At 43.1% G+C, this 24,912-nt stretch overlaps 1 protein-coding gene across 1 annotated transcript in view; it reads right to left on the bottom strand.

The window, feature by feature from the left end:
• Positions 1-262: 262 nt before the first annotated feature.
• The window catches only part of TXLNG (taxilin gamma), a 30,928-nt gene continuing 6,278 nt past the window's right edge, over positions 263-24,912 (bottom strand). Inside the window, exons 5-10 of the mRNA XM_054974140.1 lie at positions 23,193-23,387; positions 21,512-21,631; positions 17,065-17,139; positions 15,353-15,445; positions 4,718-4,813; positions 263-3,629 (exon numbers count right to left, since the gene is read on the bottom strand). Coding sequence (XP_054830115.1) covers positions 3,297-3,629; positions 4,718-4,813; positions 15,353-15,445; positions 17,065-17,139; positions 21,512-21,631; positions 23,193-23,387 — 912 coding nt within the window. The 3' untranslated portion in view covers positions 263-3,296. The remainder of the gene's footprint in view (positions 3,630-4,717; positions 4,814-15,352; positions 15,446-17,064; positions 17,140-21,511; positions 21,632-23,192; positions 23,388-24,912) is intronic.

The following is a 24,912-nucleotide window of genomic DNA, read 5'->3' as shown; positions in this document are numbered from 1 at the left end:
CCATGAGCCATTTAAATAAATGTATTTAAAGATAACAGATTTATAGATGCAGCATACTGCTTTTTAGGGAAGGCAGCATAACAGTTCAGGCTCCTCTTTGATTGCTTCATGCCATAGATTGTGCTTTTGAACCTTCTTACCTGAGAAGCAGAAGTGTTTTTACAAACAAGCCTCAAGTCCAGAAAAGTGATACTTATTAGGAGTTAAGTGGCACACAGAAATAAAAGACACAGACTCTTGGATATTAAGCATACATATTTACTTAATCTATACAGAACGGAGTAGATAAAATTTCAGATTCACATTAGTGAAAAATCTCTACAAAATGTTCCTGAAAAGCAAAAAAACAAGACTGCCTATTCATTCAGCACCCTCACCCTGAAAGCAGATATGGGTTGTAAAAATAAAGCAGAGTGTTCAGCACAAACTAGATTTCTGCATCACTTTTCACAGTTATTTCCATCTATAGTTTGAAGAGGTAGATTTTCTGCAACACCTGAGAATTGAACTGTAACATAACCAGGTGTAATCAAGGAAGGACAATGGATCAAGAAGATAAAGCCCCCAAGCATCTGTGTTTGGAACTACCCTTCAATGTTACAAAGGGTGACTTTTACTGCCTGTACAGTTCAGTCAGTAAGAGATTTGTCTAACATTTTAGGGCTAGTCAACCCAGCTGTGCACTTGCAGTCCCCACCTCATGATAGGGTAGCAAAAAGAATGCAACACAGTACATGTCCCCTATACTGAACACATTTGTTGCAAATTTATTGTAAAAGGTATACTGAGATGGACGGTATAAGCAAAAGCCTTAATTTTCTTTTAAAATACATGATTACTGGTTTACACACAGTAAAGCAGCTGCCTGTGGAAAGCATGTGTTCCATAAGTACATGGAACAAATTTGCTGGACAACAGTGCAACGTACAGCAGAACAACAGTTCTGAACTTGTCCTAAACTAGCCCTCGCTCCAGTCAGTGTACGGAATGACTACAAGGCTTCAGGAAACTAAATTTAGTCTATATTTAGGAGAGAAAATGGGAATGCTTGCATGTGAACACAACTTTGTTAAAAAATGTATCATTCTACACCCCCCCTGCCCCTCGATCATTAAACACAATACTTACACTGGTTTTTCATCTATTGAAATTTGAAAGTTGTTTTTATTTGCAACAGAATCCAAGATCTATTCTTGCCTACAGACAGAGCAAGTGCTATACCAGTTCTGGCAAGAGAGGGACAACCATGTACATGCAAAAAACCCTTCAGAAGCATTTTAATTGTATTCAGTTTTTAATTGTTTATCAAGAGAATCAATTCAGGTTCTTTTCTGTACTTCTCAAGCTGAAATCCTGTTGCTTCTATATCTATGCTTTAAAACAGCAGCCAAATGTGTTAAATGCAACATTGGAAAGTTTACTTCTCTCCAGTATTTCTGTTGCCACCAAGTGGTTAAAATTGGCAAAACCAAGCCCACCACTGTGCATGTTCCCCTAGCTTAGACAACTTCACTGTACTTGGACTGCATACACAGAAATGTGCAAATGCAACTTGAGAGAAAAACAACTGGCCAGTTCCTGAATTAGGTCACGAGAGAGATAAAACTGACTTTGCTCATCAGCATCAGCATCAGCTAGTATTTGAAAGGTTCTTCTTAACCTTCACTTTGCTTAAAGACATTTGTATCCCATTGTACATCATATCCAGGAAAGTGTGAAGAGCTCAGTGCAGCCTGAACATTCAAGTAATTTGGCAACTAAACTGTCAAAGAGCAAGGGTAGGCAAGTAGAGTAGCTACCAACAATTGTGTGTTTGAATCAGAAAGCTCTCAAAAGCAAAGATCCAATCAGGTACCAGGAATGGGAACATTTGCACCCCCCTCAACATAGCAACAACAATCCAGCAAGCAAAAACCAGCAAGCAAAACAGCAGCTGTGAACACTTTGCACAATGCCTACACTAACATAGGAAACATGCTTTTGGTCGCTGTCTTAAAACTCAAGATTTGGGGCTTTTCAAAGCAAGCCGGCATTCAGAAATCTAATCCCAAGGCAAAAATAAAATGGAGCTGTGCTCATTGTGCACCAGTTAAGATACCAATGGACACATCAAATCTAGCAGATAACCTGTAGATACCAGAAGGCACTTTTACTTACTGGTATTCTTTGCTAGCAAAAAGTTTTATTCTCGAAAAAGCAGTAACTAAGAATTTAAGATCAGAGTAGGTTTTTTTCCTAAATCTCTCTGCCTGGATTAGTGAGAGAGCATAAGGATCTGTCTATATTCTGACTTATCCTTATTAATATGCAGATTCATATAATGAAAACACGTCTCCAGTCAAGTAGGTGTTATGATCTTCTACAAAGACACAATGGCAGAAAAAAGCTACAAAAAATATAAATACTTTGACTAGACAACCACTAACCAAATTCCCAGCCATTTTGAGCACACAGCTACTACTTCATAGGATAATAACTAAACTGCAACTTCAGGCACACATTTATGGAAAGCATGCTTCAAATTACAATTTTAAAAGAGATGTTCTCCTCTGAAGTTAGGGGCAGGGTGCTTACAATGCAATGGTTTTAATTAGTGGCTGTCCAGCTCAAATTTGAGTGCCTCTGCAGTTATCTGCCTCTTTTATTCACTTTAAGAGACAGGGCAGCAGTTACCCTATCTATGAATTAATTCTGCAGGTCAATCCTGAGAAATATGAAAGACAGTTGTAAACCCTGTTTTTTCCAGTTGCAAAATTACATATATTTCAAAGCAGTAGACAAGACTGCAGCTACACTAAACCCTGTATGATTTTTTAGCTTTGTTTGTACAAACAAATATGAATCTAGGGAGAAGAAGTTTCCACTGGTCATCACATCTCTGTTCAACTATAGTGTATTTGAAATTACAACTGGAAAATTTAATTCACACAACAGAAGCAAAGGTGATGCTTTTTTCCAAACCAGTTATTCCTAGACATGATGTCAAATCTGCACATGAGAGTGTTGGTTAACATGGTGGATTTGTTACGGGGTCAGAAGGAAGGAATTTGCATGCATCATTTATGATAGGGGTATTTCTTTAAAAAATGAGGCAGATGTGCAACACAGTTGTGGAAAATTTATAGATAAGCTATTCAACAGCTGCTATGCAGCTTCCTGTACCAGGCAAGTTCTGTTGTTCTAAGAAAATACATATATGGTAGAAAAAGTAAGAAAATTTTCACCACAAAACTAATAGTTACCACCACCAGTTAAAGTTATACACAAAATATATCTCTCAATACAGTGTTTACACTTTAGTCAACAAAATCTGTGGTAGGAATGGAATCTAGGCAGACAGTTTTTTCTGAGCTATTTCCTTCAGTTGCCACCCTCAATTCAGGATCTGGTTGAATTCCATCTTGCGCTCCATTGGTAGAAATCCCAAGCTTCTCATGGGAATTGAGCGTGCATGACTGCAACACATGTACAGCCAGATCAACATCTGTTTCCCTTACAGAAACCTGTTCTTTAAGAACTTCCACCTTCTCATTCAGCTCATTTCTCTCTGTTTGAAGTGCTCTGCACAGCTTTTCCAAACGCTCCAGTTTTATCTGAAAGCCTTTATACTCTTTATCTTTAAGTGTTTTCTGTAGGAAACAAGATCGCACATGACAAGGTTGACTTTCATACAACATAACTTTTCAGAACTATAGAAACAAAATGAGAATAAGTTTAACTCTACAACTTGCACAACCAAGCTTTTATAGCAACCCTTTCTCAGGCTGCCCATGTAGTGCTTCCAAGTTAACCAAGTCTATCTCCCCTGCCCCCTCCTTTCCTAACCATTTGAAAAAAATATTTGTTTGCAAGACTTAGCCCTTCCCTCTAGTTACAAAAGTAATACTCTAATCCAGGTCTCTCCAACCTTTTTAAGCCTGTGGGCACTGTTGGAATTCTCACACATGGTGGTGGGCTCAACCACAAAATGGCTGCCATAGGAGGCAGAGCCAACCACAAGATGTCAGGGAGTGAGGTTATGTATAACTCTAATAAGTAACTCTTCAACAGTTAAGGCAGAAGCTTGGTTAATAGGATGCCTTTTTAAATGAACGTATTGTTGAAAAATATTTTCTGGCATACACGCAGCTTACCTTCACCCATGTAATGAAAATTCTTGTGCTGTGGTGGCAGCTGCTGCTGAATCAAAAATTTGTACAGCTTACCAGATCTCCAATGACCAATCAGAAGCCATGCTTGGCAAAATCCCCACAACTTCCTAAAACATACTTGGGGAGCACCAGGAAAAAGGTGTTAGCATGAGCCTTGGAACCCACAGGCACTCTATTGGGGATCCCTGCTCTAATTTTTAGAACCCATCCTCCAACTTTCAGAAGTGATTTCAAGGCAACTGTTAATGTAACATTCACTAAAAGCTATAATGAAAGCTGTTCACGTAAAGAGAGCTTTTGCAGTTTTCCGAGGTCGTTTATAATACCTATTTCCATACAACGGTCTATCCACCATTTCAATAGCCTCTTATCTGTAAAAAAATTTCAGTAAGTGTATCATTTTCTGAATAATCTAAAGTTTCTTTCAGACATTCTAGTACAAGCTGCACTTACAGTGCTTTACTTTTTAATGGCTGGGAAGAGAGCTGCCAGTCTTGGTTTGCTTCTTTCAGCCTATGGAGTTACACAAATTAGCTATTCGGAAGAGCATGAAAACCAACACTCACTTCTTCAGCCATTTGTAGAAGTGCTTTGTTGTTGTTTTCCCATTTTGTTCGCCAAACTATTGTTTCTTTTTCCAGTTTTTTAATCTTCTTCGTCATCTAAAATTAAATAGGAATGTTTAAAATACTGCTTTTTAACATTGACTCAAAACAAATATTTCTCTCCTTAGAACTTAACTCTTCAGTTCCCGAAAGAGCAGTCACATTAGTCTGCTGCAGTGAAAATGAACAGCAAACACACAGCAGGGTGAAGGAGAGAGAGAATGCAGGAAGTAGAGGCTACAATGGAAACAGGTAAAATTCAAAATCTAATGAAGAAAAAAGTCCGTTCACTAGTTAAGTCAAGCTAGTAATCACTTGTAATGCATGGGGAGTCCCAGGTTACGCTAAGGAAGGTAACACTTAAAATAAGATAAAATCCCAAATTCATGCTCAGTTCACAGTGGAAGATATAGTGTGAAGCCGCCTAATGAATCTCAGGCCAGCGGTTTCCTACTGAAATATTCCCTATTATTTCTCTTGTGGAAAAATGCTAACTTGCAATAAACTTTCTAACCTCATGGATGCTACACTGCACCAAAACAATACAAGCTAACCCAGCAATATTGTCACTCATGTAACAAGCTGAGTCAAGCAGAAATCTATTTAGGGCAGTTCAGTGCTGCTTTTCTTTACAAGAGAGATCTGAAGCAGCATACATAAAACCCTCAAATATAGCAGTAACTGATACACTATCACTTATAAACAACAGCCCACAAACATATCCTGGACCTGTCTATCAAGCTTTCATGGGGGCTGTCCTTCTGCCTCATTGCACCCACACATACAGTTCTGTAGTGACCTCGAGGTCTATTCCATCACCTGTGTTTGAACAAATACTTCCACATCACTGAACAGCGTGCCAGCAGACAGACAACATCCTTTCAGCGTACTACTAATCACACCACTACGAGACAGCTTCCAATGAACAATGCACTATCAATTGCCACCCTCCTAGTGTTACAGAAAGAAAAATTTGACTTGAATCCAATTGTTGTGATGCCATATCGGTTTTTACACAGAATACCTTCATCATAGTGCCCGGTCTGAAAGAACCAACAAACAACACAGCTTAAAAACATCATCTCAACTGTGTGAAAAAAGATTCATGAAAGTATCAAAAATATGACAACTGAAAAGAGTAAAAAAGGAGTAGGGCATTTGTCATTATGAACAAGTTGAACAATATACAGGAGGGTAACACAGATTTCCAACAAGGTATTTTACAAGCCTTAGACCCACAAAGGAATAACAGAGGAAATCAGCAAAATAATGAAGGAATAATGAAGCTATAGGAGAACAACCTAGGAATCTTCTATATTTTATCTAAAACACATCAGACTAGCAAGCTAGGGTATCCCATCGTTTCTGGCACTGACACAATTACTATAGGCATGCCTGGCTGTATGAACTCTTTCATCAAGTCCTATGCCATCAATTAATTTGGGAAATATTACAATCTACAGTCTCCCAACGAATACCACCTCAGCCACAATGAATGGTGAGCTTCTATATAGTAACATCCCTCCACAAAGACAGACTACATGCCACCAAGAAAAACAGGGTTTCTCACCTGTAACTGTTGATCGTCGAGTATCTTCTGTGCAGACACACATTGGGACTGCGCAGGTGCAGGCCAGCCGCGGAAAGATTCTTCTAGCTTCTAGAAATGTGACGGGGACGTTCGGGTCCACCGCGCATGCGCGCCGGTGTTCCCGCCAATTTTGAATGTACAAATACCCGAACGTCCCCGGCATTCCCTCAGTTCACCTGAGCCGCCGGAGAGACAGTTGAGTAAACCAAGCACTCACAGCGGGGCAGGTGGGAGGGAATATGTGTCTGCACAGAAGATACTCGACGATCAACAGTTACAGGTGAGAAACCCTGTTTATCGTCGTCGTATCTCTGTGCAGCCCCACATTGGGAGAATAGCAAGCACTCTCCAATGGGGGCGGGTGTGAGTGGTCAATGAAACAAAGACTGCAGGACAGCCGTTCCGACGGCAGAATCACGCTGGGCATTGATGTCCACAGAATAATGTTTAATAAATGTGTCCGGCGTAGACCACGTTGCAGCCTGGCAGACGTCCTGGAGAGGAACTCCACGGAGGAAGGCAGCAGAGGCAGCTTGCGCTCGCGTCGAATGTGCATTCAGAGAGAAAGGGCACTGCACGCCAGCTTGCCGGTAACACAGTTTAATTGTGGATACAATCCAACGAGAGATGGACTGAGCAGACGCAGGAAGGCCCTTGCGGGCACCAGCATAACATATGAACAGTGCAGGAGATTTCCTCATACCCTTGGTATGCTGAACATAAAACAATAAAGCACGTCTGACATCTAACGTGTGCAATGATTGTTCCCCCCGGGAGGTAGGGTTCGGGAAAAAGGAGGGCAAAACAACCTTTTGTTGCAAATGAAACCTGGAGACCACCTTGGGTTGAAACTCCAAACTGGTATGGAGTACCACCTTTTCTGGAAAAAACTGCAGGAACGGGGGGTCAACCTGCAGAGCAGAAAGTTCCCCCACCCTCCTAGAGGATGTGATTGCAACCAAAAAGGCCACCTTTTGTGTTAGGATAGGCATAGGGCAGGTGGACAGTGGTTCAAAGGGTTGGAGCATGAGATGGGAAAGAACTAAGGGCAAGCTCCACTGAGAAACTGGGTGGGCCTTTGGAGGGAAGGTCTTGAATAGGCCCTTTAGAAATTGCTTAGAAAGCCAATGGGCAAAAACAGTCCGCCCGTCGACCAGCTCATGAAAGGCCGAGATCGCGGCCATGTGCACTTTAACACTGGTGAAGGCAAGACCTTGCGACTGGAGATGCAGGAGATAGTCCAGGACTAGCGGGAGCGGGCAGGTAAAGGGAGAGACCCCCTTAGGGGCCAACCAATGGGAAAATCGCAACCATTTCCTATGATAGGACATCCTGGTGGAGAGCTTGCGGGCATTGAGAATGACCTGCAAGACCCCGGAGGAAAGACCTACTCCGCCGGGTACAGAAGCCAGGCGGCCAAGTTCAGGATGGCCAGATTGTGATGCCTGACCCCGTCCCTGATTAAGAGGTCCGGAGCATGTGGTAGAGGTATGCACCGCCCCTGAGAAAGGGAGAGTAGCAGGGGGAACCAGTCCTGCCGTGGCCACTGAGGAGCTATCAGTATGCAATGGGTCCTGAAGGCCCTGGCCCTGCAAAGAACCTTGCCCAGCAGAGGAAAGGGTGGGAATGCGTAAAAGAATCCCGGGGACCACGGGATTTGGAAGGCGTCCCCTAGGGAGCAGGGGTCCATCCCCGCCCTGGAGCAGAACAGGGGCGCCTGCTTGTTCCTGTTCGAGGCAAACAAATAGACCTGCGGGTACCCCCACTGGCAGAGGATTGGCTGGAGGTAAGCCCGGTTGAGGCCCCACTCGTGTTGAGGAAGAAACACCCTGCTCAGTGTGTCTGCTGTGGTGTTGCACTCTCCAGCAATGTGAAGGGCTCTTGGCAGGACGTTGTTGGCTATAGCCCAGGTCCAGAGAGCCGGGGCTTCCTTGCAGAGCTTGAGCGAGACCGTCCCTCCCTGCTTGTTGAGGTAGTAGCAGGCTGTGGTGTTGTCCGACAGGACCTGAACTCTCGTTTCGAATCACACCTGCAAAAGAAGCAAGGGAGTAACGGATCGCTCTAAGCTCTAGCAAATTTATGTGCATGTTGACCTCAGTGGGAGACCAGGTATCCTGTGCTGACAGATTGCCACAACGCCCTCCCCAGCCTAAATTCGAGGCATCCGTGGCAATGGTAACATCCGCCAAAAAGGGGCCAAAGGAACAACCCTTTGATAAATTATCCGAAAACGTCCACCATTCCAAGGACCGGAGTACCGCCCTTGGAATGGAGAAACGTCGGTATGGGGACATAGTCGTGGGAGTGAATGTACGCACAAACCAATTCTGTAACGGTCTCAGGCATAGTCGTGCAAAGAATACCACCCCAGTAGTGGAGGCCATGAGGCCAAGCAGGGTCTGGATCATCAGCGCTGTCTGGAAGCGATTGTGAATGAAGTGTCTGGCCAGGGAAGAGAGCCTCTTTAAACGGTCAGGGGGTAAGTAAGCCCTTCCTGCTGGGGAGTCAAAATGTACCCCAATAAATCGTATCGATGTAACCGGGGTCAGCACAGATTTGTTAACATTCACTAACAACCCCAGGTCAGAGAGCAGTGACAGAGTGAGGGAGAGGTGGCCTTGCAGGGCGGCAGCAGAGGGCCCCACTAGGAGCCAGTCGTCCAGATAGGGGTAGATAACACAACCCAGGGACCGGAGGTGCGCCACCACGGCTGCCATGCATTTCGTGAACACCCGGGGGCCGAAGCCAACCCAAAGGGCAAGACAGTGTATTCGTAGACAGCACCCCCACACCCAAACCGGAGGTACTTTCTGTGCCCTTCATAAATGGAAACATGGAAGTAGGCGTCTTTCAGGTCCAAAATGGCCAGCCAGACGCCCGCCTCCAGGAATTCAATGACACGTGCTAGCGTCAACATACGGAATTTCTCGACCTTCAAATAGGTGTTGAGACCTCTAAGGTCAAGAATTGGTCAAGACCCACCATCCTTCTTGTCAATGAGAAAGTATCGTGAATAGAAACCCCACGGGGAATCAGACACATTAACTGCACGAATTGCTCCTTTGTTTAGCAACTCCAAAACATTATTTTGCAATACAACATTGGAACATGAAGAAGAGGGAGGGTGAGAGAGAGGTGGAGTGGTAGAAAAAGGCAATCTATAACCATGGGCCACAATAGAAAGGACCCAAGCATCAGATGTAATATGCTGCCAACAGGGCAGGAAAACACGGAGTCTGTCCAAGAAGGGCTGTGGAACAGAACTTGTTGGGGGCAACTGGGGAGCGTCCAAGTCTAGTCAAAAGACTGGCTTCTGCCCAGAAGTAGAGGCCTTTGGGGACGAAGGCTGTTGTCTTCCCCTGGAACGGCCGGAACGCCTTGGTGCATGTCGTTGCGGGGCTGGGTAGGTACGTTGGTCGTACGATTGCCCATAAGAGAAACGCCGCTGGCGTTGGTGGTAGGGCTGGTAGTGAGCCTGAGAGGGATGGTACCGAGCTGGACGATACCTGGAGGCAGCAGACTGCTGAGGCGCGACCACTCCTAAGGACTTCGCTGTTTGGTGATTTTTACGCATCAGCGAAAGGGAATCATCGGTTTTCTCCGAGAAGAGCGAAGTGCCTTCGAAGGGAAAGTCCTCAATCTTCGCACGCTTGTCTAGAGGCAAAGCTGTTGAGCGTAGCCAAGCGTGGCGACGGAGCACGATGGAAGATGCCATGGTTCGGGCTGAGGAATCCGCAGCATCCTTACCAGCCGTCATCTGCTGCTTCGCCAGGCGCATTGCTTCCGCCTGCAGGGCCTGGACCAGGTGACGGCGATCTTCTGGGAGGTCAGCGAGGTAGGAAGTCAGGCGCTTCCATAGGAATAAATTGTAAGATCCCATAATCGCTTGGAAGTGTGCGATGCGGAACCCTAGGGACGAAGAAGAATAAATCTTCCTACCCAACACATCCAACTTCCTCCCTTCTCGGTCGGCTGGAGCATTCGATGAGCCAGAACAGAATTTGGCGTGGACCTCTTCTGCCACCAGGGATGATGGTTTGGGATGATGGAAGAGGACAGGGCAATCCTCCTCCTTCAAACGGTAACACCTATCCACCTTCTTCGCTGTCGCTGGAACCGAAGAAGGCGTTTGCCAGAGGGCATAGGCAGTGTCCATGAAGTCTTCCACCGGCGGGAAGGCAACCGACGCTGGAGACCCAGAGTATAGAGCCTCCAGCAACTTGCTCTTAGGCTTGTTGGTGGTAGAGGCGACGTCTAGCTCCAGAGCATCTGCCATACGCTGCATCTGGTCAGCGAACATCCGATAATCCCCATTTGGTGACGAAGAGCAGCCTTCCCCCACGGTGTCATCAGGGGAAGGGTCGGATGCCAACTCAGAGGAACTGATAGAAGGGGAAGCAAGGCCTTCCTCGTCCTCGGAACCGGAGTCGAAGGGACGCCCGGTTGCGTTGGCAAAGTAGGATGCAGTGGAGCCGAGACACTCGGAACCGAAGTCTGCTGGAAGAACGGAGCCGAATACTGAAACCAAGCGACGAAGTCTTGCCAAGTAGTCAGATTCCCTATGCCTGGAACCGGTTGCCAGGGCGGGCGGCGCGGGTGCTGACCACTGTCCTGGACCGGGCTGAGGTTCAGGGATCGGAACCGATGGCAGAGACGGAGCAGCCGCGGTCGCTGTAGATGGACCCGGAGCGGACGGTAGCGAACGCTCAAAAGGGTACGGTTCCGACATGCTTGGCAACGGAACGTAGTCATTGACCTCCAGAGGCGGCGGAGTGCAAGGAGGGGACGGAGTATGGAGCAAACTCCGGACATCCTCCTCAGGTAGCACCGGCGAAGTGGGCCCCTCACTAACCGTTGCAGACGGCTTCTGCTTCTTATGCTTAGATTTCAACTTAATCTTCTTCGTTGGAGGATCAGAAGCAGCCTTGGGAGCCGAGGACTTCGAGGAAGAGCGCTTCTCGGACGGAGCAGAAGGCGCCGCAGGAACGGATCCAGAAGTGGATGGGCGCTTCGGATCCGATTGCTCACTCGGTTCCGAGGAAGGCTTCGGATCCGACGACTTCCGCGACATGGCCGGCGAAGGCACGGAGGAGCGGGGTTTCTTAGTCGGCGTCCCCGATGGCTTGGGAGGGAGCAGGTTAGCGTCCCACAGGAATGCCCTTAGCCTGGCCTTCCTATCATTTCGCGCCTTCGGGGTAAAGGCCATACAAATGGCACAGCGCTCCACAATATGACCCTCTCCGAGGCAGATGAGGCAAAGATCATGCCCATCTGATTGGGTCATTTTCGTGCCACACTGGTGGCAACTTTTAAATAATGGGATGTGAGACATTATCAAGAAGATATCTCCTAATTGACAAACGAAGATATCTCACCAAGAACGAGAACGACAGTACGATCTAGACGAAGAAGTTTGCGAAGAAGAACCTATCTCGACGGCGGCGAAAAAGGAACTGAGGGAATGCCGGGGACGTTCGGGTATTTGTACATTCAAAATTGGCGGGAACACCGGCACGCATGCGCGGTGGACCCGAACGTCCCCGTCACATTTCTAGAAGCTAGAAGAATCTTTCCGCGGCTGGCCTGCGCCTGCGCAGTCCCAATGTGGGGCTGCACAGAGATACGACGACGATCATCTTGTTACTAAGCTTTTTTAACTTAGCCCTTATCCATATTTAGTTCAGTCTTGGGAACAGCTTGCACCTTAAGGTTAACAGCACAGCCATTGGTACTTGCATGACCCCAAAAGGAGATGAACATATTCATAACTCAGAGCAGTGCTTCCTCAGGTCCTACACACTACCACCTCTTCTGTACATTTACTAACATTTCCGTTGTCTGGACACTATGGAAGGAAACATGAAAATTTCCACACAGACTTCAACAGCTTCAATCCCATCATCAATCTGAGCCTGGCCAGTCCACACAACAGGTTCTTTTTCCAAACGCCTTTGCACAACTATGTAATAGATGCAAGGAAGCACCACCAACAGCTCCTCACACTTTCAGAAGCCACCCTGACCACAGTACAAAACCCACTGCCTCATGCAGGAGCCTGCAACCCATGACTCTAGAGCCAACTATGGCTTAGTACAGAATTAAATATGGCTCTTTATAAAAGGAAACAAAATATTTAAGTCTACTGGAGCAGTATGTGAAGGGAACAGCAGCTGAAGATTTTTATTAAGCTAAAAGGTCCCTAAGAGAAGCCTAAAAGAAAAATTACAAAAGTGATCAGCTGCCAATAAACTGTTAGCCTCTTTGCCTAGAAAATCCCAGCAGAGGACACCATAAGTTGTCTATGACATGACAGTACTATCCACTGCCATCAATAAAAGACTCGCAACAACCAGTGTTTGCGCTGCAGAAACTTTACAGATCATGAATCCACATGATAATTATCAGTAATGAATACTTCAGTTATGCAAATGGACTTGTACTGGCTCTTTGTTGGTTGTTCTGAATTTTGACATAGTTTGGCTCTATAAAAGGTTGCTAACTCTTATGTCATGCACTAGGTTACAACTGCATTTGCTTCAGGTTCTTAGACAGAGACTCAGACCAGGAAGATTTACATTCATTCCTAGGATTAAAATACCCATCCAATGAAATGAAGAAAAAGACCAATGAAGCCAGACTGATACCTAGAAATAACCTACTACAAGACAGGCCCGAAAGAGCTATCACCACTGTTTGTCCCCTCCAGCAGCTTTCAAATCAAAACAGTCCAACTTTTCAACAAGTTATCAATGAACCAAGATGGTTTAAAAGAAAACGCACAGCCCATGTGCAAGTCTGACACGCAATTACAAGAAGAAAATGACATTAAACAAACCATATTATACAATAAACAGCACCAGAATTCTCACATGATATAGATCAAGGCAGATAAAGTCTTTTCACACCAGACAAAAGTTTGTTCAGTGCCTCATAAACAGGCTGAAGTAGCTGGTGCTTCTCAATCCTAGCTGGAGCCCCCTGCCCCAGCAGCAAAAGTCTCCTGGAGGCAAAGTGTTCTTATTATAGTGCCTCAGGTAGAGAGGAAGGCAGGGCTGAGTAGCTGGTGCCTCTCAGTCTTGGATGACGCTCCCTCCCCATTCCTCATAGCCATGCTATGACCTCTCTCACAGGCACTACTATCCACCGCCATCAATAAAAGACTCGCAACAACCAGTATTGCGAGGCAGCAAGCCTTTCCATGTTTTACAGGCATTGTACCATAACCTTAGGCAGCCTTTCCCCAGCAACTATGGGCTGCATAAAACATACATGCCCTGCCACCTTTGTCCTTTTACAGTCAGGCAATACTAGTATAGGAAGAAGTTTCCAGCCATGTTGATCCAAAAGTAAAATCCAAAAACCAAGAACAATGTTTGTAATACCATTTATTAGGACTAACCCATTACAGGACCTAACAACAGCTGGCATACCATCTCTGGCTGATCCTCCAATACCACAAATCCTACCATGAGGCAATAACGTCCAGTGTAGAGAACAGAACACCAAACAGGTCAGTCGCTATACAGAAAATAAATGGACACAAAACTGATATTAAAAATAACAATATTCAGAAACCAAGGGAGAATATTACAATTTCCCAGGATAGTCTGACCTTAAAGTCACTATTCTTTAATAAAAAAACTTCAGCAGGAGACTTCAGCATGAAATTGCTCAACTGGGATTCAATACAAAGCTTCACATTATTCACCCTCCTCACAGTGTTAAATAGATTTTGGAGTTTCATTTCACCACACATACTATTTTAGCACAACCAGGGGCCCTATACCAATCACAGGTGCTAACTAGTTAAGCATAACTAGTCTATGGCCTCTATTTGTCTTTAGATTTTAATTCTGTGTGTGTGTGTGTGTGTGTGTGTGTGTGTGTGTGTGTGTGAGAGAGAGAGAGAGAGAGAGAGAGAGAGAGAAAGAAAGAAAGAAAGAAAGAAAGAAAGAAAGAAAGAAAGAAAGAAAGAAAGAAAGAAAGAAAGAAAGAAAGAAAAGAAGGTGTGTGTATTATTTATATCCCACCTTTCTAAGACTCATGGCTGATTCCAGATCAGAAAACAATGCAATGATTCACCATAAGATATCCAACAACCAATGCAACTGAACTAGGATTACAGAATTAGTAGACAATACCACAACTGCCTAGGCAAAGTGTAGTGAATTACCCAGGTAGAAGACAATGCAGTAAAAGCAAAATAATACTTCATTATAGTGGACTACAATCCTGTACCATAACAACGGTGTCCTCCTGTACCATTCCTGTTCACCATACTCTAATCCCGTTATAAAAATGCCATTCTGAACATTCTGTTTTGCAAATTCTGTAGAATGATAAAAGTATTGGAGCCTATTTCACCCAATACTTTTTAAATTTCAGGACTCCCAGACTCTGCTGTTTAGCATTAAGTGGTATAAATAACAAAATCATAGTGAAGAATAACCCACTGCTTTTGTCCACAAAAATTTATGCTGGAATAACAACAACAACAACATTCAATTTATATATTGCCCTTCAGGATGACTTAACACACTCAGAGCGGTTTACAAAGTATGTTGTTATTATCCTCACAACAATCACCCTGTGAAGTGGGTGGGGCTGAGAGAGAGCTCCTAGAAGCTGTGAATGACCCAAGGTCACCCAGCTGGCTTCAAGTGGAGGAGTGGGGAATAAAACTCGGTTCTGCAAATTAGAGTTCCGCTGCTTTTAACCACTACACCAAACTGGCTCTGTTAAGGTGCTACAAGATATTTATTTCTAGCTTAATTCTCAAATCACTGCAATCCATTGTTTAAAATTTCTTAAAAACAGAAGGAAAGAACAAAGATACATAATCATTTTTAATAGAAATGAACAAATACTGGATTCACCAAGAGATATGCAAAATTTAGCAGCTGATTATTATTAGATAATTTAAAATTTTCAAGTCCATTCACTCTTATCTCCCATTGTACACCAATGGAACGAGGAAGACTGAAAAAGCATTGTTACATACGTACCTTTTCCATCTCTTGTCTGAAAGTTGTGAAAAGTTCATTACTCTTTGCCATTGTTGTCTGGAACTCTTCAAATTTGTCCATGTAAAGAGAAAGCTAAAAGGGAAAAATATTTAAGTCCTCTACTTTATCTGATTATATCAAACTTTGTAACTTAATCACATATGTACATGTTCTCAACACCACCTTAAAATTAATGTATGATCTGTCTTAAGGTCAAGTTTTAAAAAATAATTCCATCCCCCTGCTTTTATCCTTAAAGTGATGCTAAGCAACTTGTGTGTATAATCAAGGTGAAAACATGCCATCTTGCATTTTGAAATCTCTTACAAAAGGAGGAAGCAAAGTAGTGATAGAACACATTACACTATAAAAAATTTCCTAAGTGGCAGGACTGTGAATTATGAAGATACTCCATCAGAGATTCATCAAAACTTCACATTTTTGACAGTGACTTGAGATTCATCTTCAAATTTTTCAAATTCTTAAAATAAATCTCACTGCCACCAGATTCAATGCTGGAAAACCAGATAGAAAGCCAAATTGTATTTCTGAACCATTATCAACCAAGACTCTGTCCTTCATATCATTGATATGACATATGCAAGAGGTAACTAAATGAGGTAATTATGGACTGCAGACTAAGGCAGCAGCTTTCCTTCCTATGGAGCAAAAAGTAAGGCCTGTGTAACAATCATAGTGGAAAATGTTATCACACAATTTAATAACGTAAAGAACAGAGAAATTTTAGAAGTAGCAGCTACAACAAGAATTGAATATAGGTAAGAATATAGAAATTGAATATTAAAGGCTGATGCACATTACCATTTTTTCCACAATATAAAACATTTGCCACCTTGAATTCGTGAATAGAATCAGATACTTAGAAACAGAGATGGGCACAAAATGAACCACAGAACAAAATTCCATACGGAACGGCTGGTTTGTTTGCAACGAAACATGCGTTCCGTGGGACCACGTTTTTACAGAACAAATGCATTTTTCCAGCCATTCCATGGCTGATTCGGAGTTTCACAGACCCCACGCCGGTTTCAGCCCATTGGCTGAACCCAGCGCGGGGTCTGTGAAACTGACAGCCTCTTTCTTCTGGTGCCAAAGCGGCATGAAACCTGTGCGGGGTCTGTGAAACTGATAGCCCCATTCTTCTGCTACCTGGGCAGCAGAAGAAAGGGGCTGTTTATTTCAAACGCCCCGCACCGGCTTCAGCAGCCGGTATGGGGTGGTTGAAATGCCATGAACCAATTCGTGAACTGGGAAAAGGTCGGAAGTTCGTGGTTTGTGGAATGCTATGAACGCTATGAATCATGTGGTTCATTTTTTTTTTTGGTTTGTGCCCATGTCTACTTAGAAAGCATATTGGTAACCTGTTTAGCATGACATGGCAGTGCAGCCAGAAGTCTCAGTACCACAAAAGCCACTCCGTAGAGAATATTCATATAAAATTTGTCATTGGTAAGAGCTTTGAGTGACGGAATATAGACAACTCTACCAAAATGAGATAGGAGAGGACATGAAGAAAAACTCTACATTGCACAGCGTTCTCCAAAACATTGTTTCATTAGAATATTTTTTTTGAGTTTCAGAAAGCATTTCCAGAGCCAAGAGAAAAACTGAACCAACATACCAATAACAGAGCCATTAAAATCTAGTGCACACCTAAAGTAGCTTATAAGTATATGCACACTTTAGTTTACCTGCTGTTTTAATTGGGCTTCTTGTTGTTTCATCTGTTCACATTTGTGTCTGGACTCAGTAGCTTCCTTTAAGAACTAAAGAAAAAAATATTGTATCCTCTCTATATTTTAGGAATATCTGCTCAGATAGCATATCACCCACACTTTCTTATTCCAACTATGTAAAAAACAAGTATATCTCAAATGCATGCTAAACAATGAATATATTTCAGGTTTTCACTTAGCAGATTTCACACACTAACTCAGTTTTACTTAATAGGGCAACCTTTAGATATATGGCAGTCTAACCCTATTGATTTCAATGAACTTAGACTGAAATAACTTGCTTGGGATTATACTACAAGTCAGAGGAACGGTTTGTTTTGAGGTTACATGCACTGAGGATCCTACAGTATCTGAACATGTTACAACAGTATTAGTCTTTCACTTAAAATGACACTTCTTTTTCTTTAAGTATGTTGTACATTTAGCAACAACAGAACCTTCATTTAAATGTTTTTATATTAATTACATATTCTTCAATTAAAAGGCACAAGGAATAGTACATTTAGCATCTTCATCAGAAAGTTGATGGCTATCCATTCCATAAAGATTTAGCAAGCCTACATTTGGCAGCTAGAGGACAAGCAGAGATCAGCTGGTGAAACTGAGTTTCACCATTTTTCCTTTCATGATGTGATGCAATTACCTTTATCCCCTCCTGCTCCAAAAAGTAGCTTCTAAGGGATTTGGTACAGAAGAAATCAACCAAAACCACTTCCTCATGTTGCTGTGCAAACAGCACTACCATTCCCCACATTGTTCCCAAAAGTTCTCCAACTCTCAGGAGCTGGTTTATGGAGGGCACCACTCGCATGTCTGTGAATTCAACCCTTTGCCTCCAACAAACACAAATATAAATAGATTCATATAAAGACTAAATAGAAAAGAGTCCAGTAGCACCTTTAAGACTAACCAACTTTATTGTAGCATAAGCTTTCGAGAATCACAGTTCTCTTCATCAGATGCATCTGACAAAGAGAACTGTGATTCTTGAAAGCTTATACTACAGTAAAGTTGGTTAGTCTTAAAGGTGCTACTGGACTCTTTTCTATTTTGCTACTACAGACTAACATGGCTTACTCCTCTGGATATATAAAGACTAAGCATTACTGAAGTGGGTACTTATTGCTAAGTAGCAATAGGACCAAGCACAATATAGCAGTGCAATACCTAAAATATACTACATATGTACCTCACTGTTACAAAATGTATTCAGTAACAACAAGGGCTGTGCAGTTTGGTTCAGAATTCAGATTAAAGTATCACAGTTTGGCTGATTTGGTAAAATTCAGGAATTCTGAATTAAAAAATCAGGTATCCTGAATTTTTACTGAATAAATTAAAAAAAAATCAGTAGAATTTTGCCTTTGTTTTCTATGGGAAAATCATTCTGGGCGATATCCTGTGGGCTGGAGGGATGATATTCCAACTAAAGTTCATCTACTCCTGACTGTTCTCTAAAGACCTCCCCCCACAGCTTCATGACCTTGGGGGCCAATTTTATGAGCCCCCAAAGAAGGTGTCTCCACTCATTCTCAATTATTACCCCTATGGGGAAAAATATCTGGAGGCTATCTGGGGGCTGAGGATGGCATTTTTCATGTAAACTCCACCAAATTTTCAAAGGACCCACTCCTGACTGTACTGTAAAGACCCTCAAAGTTTCAGGAAGATTGGACCCCAGGGGCCAATTCTATGAACTCCTAAAACAAAGTCTGACTCCCATTGCAGAAACACACTGGGGCAAGGCAGTGTGTTTCTGCAATGGGAGTCAGCTTTGACCTCCCCCCCCCATAGGAAACAATGCATCAGATGCATCTGATGAGGAGAACTGTGATTCTCGAAAGCTTATGCTACAGTAAAGTTGGTTAGTCTTAAAGGTGCTACTGGACTCTTTTCTATTTTGCTACTACAGACTAACATGGCTTACTCCTCTGGATATATAAAGACTAAGTATTACTGAAATTTTGTTCTGGGGGGATTCCATTCCTGTGCTTCAGTTTGGTTCTATTGGGCCTTCTCTGGGATGAGCTTAGCTTGCATTTGGGAATAAATTACACCCAAACAAAACTGAAGCAAGGGACACCGTTGGAACTTAGCCCAACAGAATCAGTGTCATTCACAGCAGCTGGATGCTTAGGTTCAGCCAGTGGGGAAACATCACAGAACAGAACCAAGCAGTACCCAAGCACACAGCTTGCTTCAGTTTGCTTCTATTGTGCTAAGTTGCAACAGTGTCCCTTGCTTCAGTTTGGTTTGGGTGGAATAGATGTGATTCTCTGACATGGTGTTGGTCCCATTCCTTCACTTTGGTTAGCTCCCAGGTATTTTTCCCCATAGAAAATAATAGAGAATGGGTGAGGGGCCATGAAATTGGCCCCAGAGGTCCAATCTTCATGAAACTTGGGGGATCTTTATAGGACAGTTAGGAGTAGGTTCCTTCCAAATTTGGTGAAGCCTGGTTGAAAAACAACCCCTTCAGCCCACTGTATATCTCCCAGAGTGATTTTCCCATAGAAAACAATGGCCAATTTTTTCAGAAATACCCAAAAGGAGGGCATTGCTGACTCATGATGCCCACTGCTGACGACATGTCAACAATGCCCCTCCACCCTCTACACTGGACAAACTGGCCAGTCCCTTCGACGAAGAATTTGTGAAGAAAAAATGCTCTGTTTAAGATTGTATGAAGCCCCTTTTTGAGAGTTAGTTTAGAGGCTTCGTTGCCTAGAGAAATCCACCCCCCCCCCGCAAAGAGGCTTCTTCATTTCTTGCCAGCAGCAAGTTACTTTTGCTTCTGTCCTTGAGATAAGCTGTTCTCGCTGGTGCCAAGCTGAACTTTTTTGGGGTGTGTGTGTGTGTGTGAATTGGTAATCAGATTCACACCTGTGGATTTGGGTCATGTGCCAAGAGCTTCAGACTAGACTCACTGGACATCTATGCTCAGGGGATATTGTTAAGCTGTGACTGGATTGGCAGTTCAGGCCTGCGCCACTCTGGTTCCAGCTTCTAACCAGCATAAACTGGCTGCTAAAAAAACATGGAGTCTGAGCTTGTGTTAAGTGTCTACAACAGACAACCACCCTTGCCCTTTTGTTCTGCTTCTGGCTTCGTTTTGTGAGAGGGACTGAAGTTCCCATCTTTGAGATTGCTACTTGCTTTTGTGGACCCTTGTCCAGGGACTTTGCTTGCTTCGTTTGTGAAACCAACTTGCTTTGCCTCCTAAGGAACTACTGTGGTATGTAGAGCTAACAGCTATAGATTTTTTTTTGTTCTCACATTGTCTTGTGCTTGTGATAACCTTGCACTTTGATCAATAAACCTTTGTATTTTTACCTTGTGTGGGGTTATTGAGACTCTGAAGCCTCTAAGTTATAAAATCTTTGCTGAACTCACCGTGTGTGCTTGTGAACCACCTACCATACAAATACCCTTTTGCTGTGAACTCTACCTGCAACATTATCCTTGCAAAGTAGACTTCGCTTTGGTTAATTCCCTAACAGGCTCTGGAGCTCTGCTCCCTGACTCCTTAGCCTATAGATAGGGGAGCTGGTGGCGGCTTGACTTGTGTGCTGTTTGCAAAAGGACCTTCCAGGCAGCCTGCGTTCCTTCCCCTCAGCTGGGCTGGAGCCCAGGGGTTTGGAACTCCTTGACAGAATTAATGCACACAAGTCTGATATCAGAAACCAAAACATTCAAAAATCAGTGTGGGGACATTTTAACCTTCCAGGACATTCAGTTGCTGACCTAAAAGTAGCAGTTATCCTGAAGCGGAATTTCAAAGGGAGATTAGAAAGAGAGACTGCTGAATTGCAAATGATAATGAAACTCAAGACAATGCATCCACTTGAACAGAATTGTGACACTGGCTTACTGTCTCATTACTAATACTAATTTCTCCACACCTACTACCTCTCTGCATACCCCACCCTATTCAATCACACCTGCTATTGTCATTCACTGGCTACTATCATTCAACTTCTGTAATCACTCCACTCTCCAAGATATAAGGACAGATGGACTCACATTCTAGCTGTATCTGAAGAAGTGAGCTGTGGCTCCCGAAAGATCATACCTTACTACAAATTTTGTTAGCCTTATAGGTGCTACTAGACTCTTGATCTTTTCTATGAGAACATTTAGTCTCAAACCAAGCTAGTGGAGGTGTAAACATTACCCAGAAACATTCAAATAATGTACTTCCAATTTGTGTTAGAACAATTGTTTGGGGTCTTAAAGAAGGTCGTATCCTACTATACCACTTAGTTAAGGTGGTGTGTTGAGCTGGTGCAAGGCATGTTCCACCAACACAAGAGGCTGAAGAGCCCACTGTGCTGATGGAATATGTTGCCATTTGCTGAATTAAAGGATACAGTCTGGAACAGATAAGACCAGATACACTTACGAACTCCCTTTCTCTCTGATGCTTTTCTTCAGCTTCTTTTATGAGCTGTGTTGTCTGCTGAAGCTTAGCATCCACCAGCTGCTGTTGCAGTTCCTTATGCTTGAATACTTTGTCCATATGCTAAAGAGAAGGAAAATAGTAGTGCTTCAACTTATACATAACAATGACCTAACCAGGAACCAAGCACTATTATAGCAGAGGCACTCTGATTTTACTGGGTCACCCAGGAAAATGCAGAAGCCTAGATAAGACAACTAATAACTAGAATAATAAAATTGGTTTATTTATTTACTCCATTTGTACCCTGGTTTTCTCTCCAATAGGCTCACATCATTCTTCTCTCCTTCATTTTATCCTCACAACAACCCCGTGAGGTAGATTAGGCTGAGAGGGTGCAACTGGCCAAAGGTACCCAGCGAACTTCCATGGAAGAATAGGGATTTGAACCTGGGCCTACCAGATTCTAGTCCAATACATTAACCCTTATACTATACTGGCTCCCTAAGATATGTTTAAGATATTTAAGCAGCGATACTGAGACAATGGTTGTTGTGGCTTTTCCGGGCTGTACTGCAGTGGTCTTGGCATTGTAGTTCCTGACGTTTCGCCAGCAGACACTGAGAGATCTCTGTCTTTTGGGGCTACACCTCTGAAGATGCCAGCCACAGCTGCTGGCGAAACGTCAGGAACTACAATGCCAAGACCACGGCAATACAGCCCGGAAAACCCACAACAACCATCGTTCTCCGGCCGTGAAAGCCTTCGACAATACAATACTGAGACAGATACAGAATTGGACACTAGAAGATCAGTAGTAAAAAGTAGTTGGTAATATTAGTTAAAGTCAACAGAATATGCAAGTTACCACATTGGTTCTGTTCAAATCTGCCTATAGCATTTTACATAGGATGCAGATCTGAAAACTCCTCCTACCACACCTCCTTTTAAAAATATCTGATCTGATAAATCATTCATTTTTCAGCCAAGAAGCTACTGCATTAGATCCAAAATTTAAGAGAAGATGTTTATGCATGACTGGGTGTTCATAACTCCCTGTTGCTGGAGAGTGCTCAGCCACTTGACTTTCTCCCTCACAGGATAAGATCATCCTAAGGCAGAGCGCTGTCTCACCAGAGAGTCATGCATCATGTGGTTGCGAGCTGTACCTGTGGAGCTTCTAAGTTCCTGACACTAATTTACAATACCCCATCCTCTACCTGGATTATAAAGACTTGTTCCTTTTTCCTCTCCACGTATCTGACAAGGGGAGTTTTTTGACTTTCAAAAGGTATAAATTTTACATATGAATTGCTATACATACTGACCCACATTTTTCTCCTACTTCTCTTTCAAAATCCTTAGGAGAGTATATAGGATTATCTCCATTCCATTATAACATCATAAAACCTAGTGCAATAACTGAAGCTATGAGTATGGGAATGGCCCAAGGTCACCCAGTGAACTTCATGCCAGAGTGGGGTTTGAATCCAGGTTTCCTGGGCCACAGTACAACTGTAACCACTATACTTCACTGACTGTTCATAGAAGCAAAGCTGAAATACATTTTAAAGCACGTCTAGGTAGAGATATAGAGTGAGTTTTCCATTTTATTGTTATCGGCCGTGAGCAGTCAATTTTCCATGTTAATGGCTGAATATACTTACTAAGGCAGTTAACTTACTTCTTCTCGCAATGCATACTGTTCTACGAGTTTCTTCAACTTCTCCCCCAACTCAATATTTTCTTGGCGCAGCTTTGCATTGTGTATGCCATGTTGTTCCAACTGAGCCTGAATTTCATTTAGCGTAATCTGGAAGTGTGCAGTTGCTTCTTTACGTCTCTCCTCCTCTTCACGAGCTTGCTGCATATTCTCTTCCTTTTTCCCAAAGAGATTTAAGAACACACTTTCACCAACATGGTCATTTCCACCAACTTTTAGTCACTTATAAAGTTGATCCAGGCCACTGTAATCTTAATGGTCATCTTGGAGCTACATCGGTTTCCAAATTCCTATGACAATTCAATTGCCAGATTATGATGAACAAGACTATAGTCTTGCATATACACACACGGCTTTGGTATCAAGATCAACCTACAGAACTTACTAGCTTTGGTTGATGCATGATTACTATGGTGCAGGCTGCCACATCTTAATACAGAAATTGTGGTTGTGGGCTTTGATGGGTCGTGGGGGGGGGGGGGAAGGAGGCTGCTTATCCCCTTTGGTACTAGTTACTGTCACCCTTACTTTATTAGCAAAGCAAGCTGATTGCAGTTTAAAATCAGAAAATCCATATTTGGGGGACCAATACTGCTCAAAGCCTCTATACTGAAACTTTTTATTGTATGCTGTAACCGCAAAAATATTATCCTTCACTAATCTAAAACCATTTTACTTCATGAGAATGGCTCTCCATTGTGAGGCAGGGTATTCATAAGATAAATGCAATCTCAAAAAATGTAACTGATTAGTTAAATTTCTAATTTTCTTTTTAACCAGATTGAGATCAACAAAAGGGGGGCTAATCCATAATGCTGTTGCCACTCAAGTCATTTTTTTTTTTGCAACACTTGCACAGATTTGCTATCTCTCAAGGGGCCAAGACTAATACCAGCCTGGCACGCTTTTCCTCCTTCCTCTCTTCTAGCTGCATCAGAGCAAGAGTAAAAACAAAAAGTGAAGCAACAGGAGTCCCTAGGTTAGCTAACTTACCATGCCACCTAGTCTAGTCTAGCAATGCAGGCATCAGCACAGAAGTCTACATAGAACTAAAGCTCTTCTGCTGATACGATGACCCCTAAAGGACTATATTGTCAAGACAGAAAACAGCCCTCTTAACTCTTTTCATTGTGAGAATAGCTATATTCTAAGGGATGGATATCGGTTGACATCTGTTTCTTTCAAGTAAGCACTCAAGGAGAAACACAAATTCATGCATGTACAAAGAAACTGAAGTACAAATGCTGTATTTCTGATTACTACTTAGTCTTTACAATCTTGTACATTTGTTGGTCATTTCCAAGCAGATGGTAGTACTTCCGTGGTCCTGTAAACAGAAGATTTTGTGATAAAGCAGCTGCAGGCATATACCTAGACAAAATGGACTGGAAGCAATGTAGTGCTAGTGGAAGGCACCTTTCTTGTCTCCCACTTTCCCCAGCAACTTCTGAAAAACTGATGCCAAAGGGCTTGAGACCTACATGGATCTCTCTCTCTCTCTCTCTCTCTCTCTCTCTCTCTCTCACACACACACACACACACACACACACACACACAAACACCTGGGGGCTGTAGTGAAGAATGGGAGCCATGGTGAAATCATCTTCATATCACTCTTGTGCTAACAAAAGCATGGCTAATGGAACAAGATGGAGCACTCTCTCCTTACTAGAAAACCTCC

This window comes from Eublepharis macularius, chromosome 3 (genome assembly GCF_028583425.1).
Source record: "Eublepharis macularius isolate TG4126 chromosome 3, MPM_Emac_v1.0, whole genome shotgun sequence".
NCBI lineage: Eukaryota > Metazoa > Chordata > Lepidosauria > Squamata > Eublepharidae > Eublepharis > Eublepharis macularius.
This window is presented reverse-complemented; position numbering and strand designations above follow the sequence as displayed.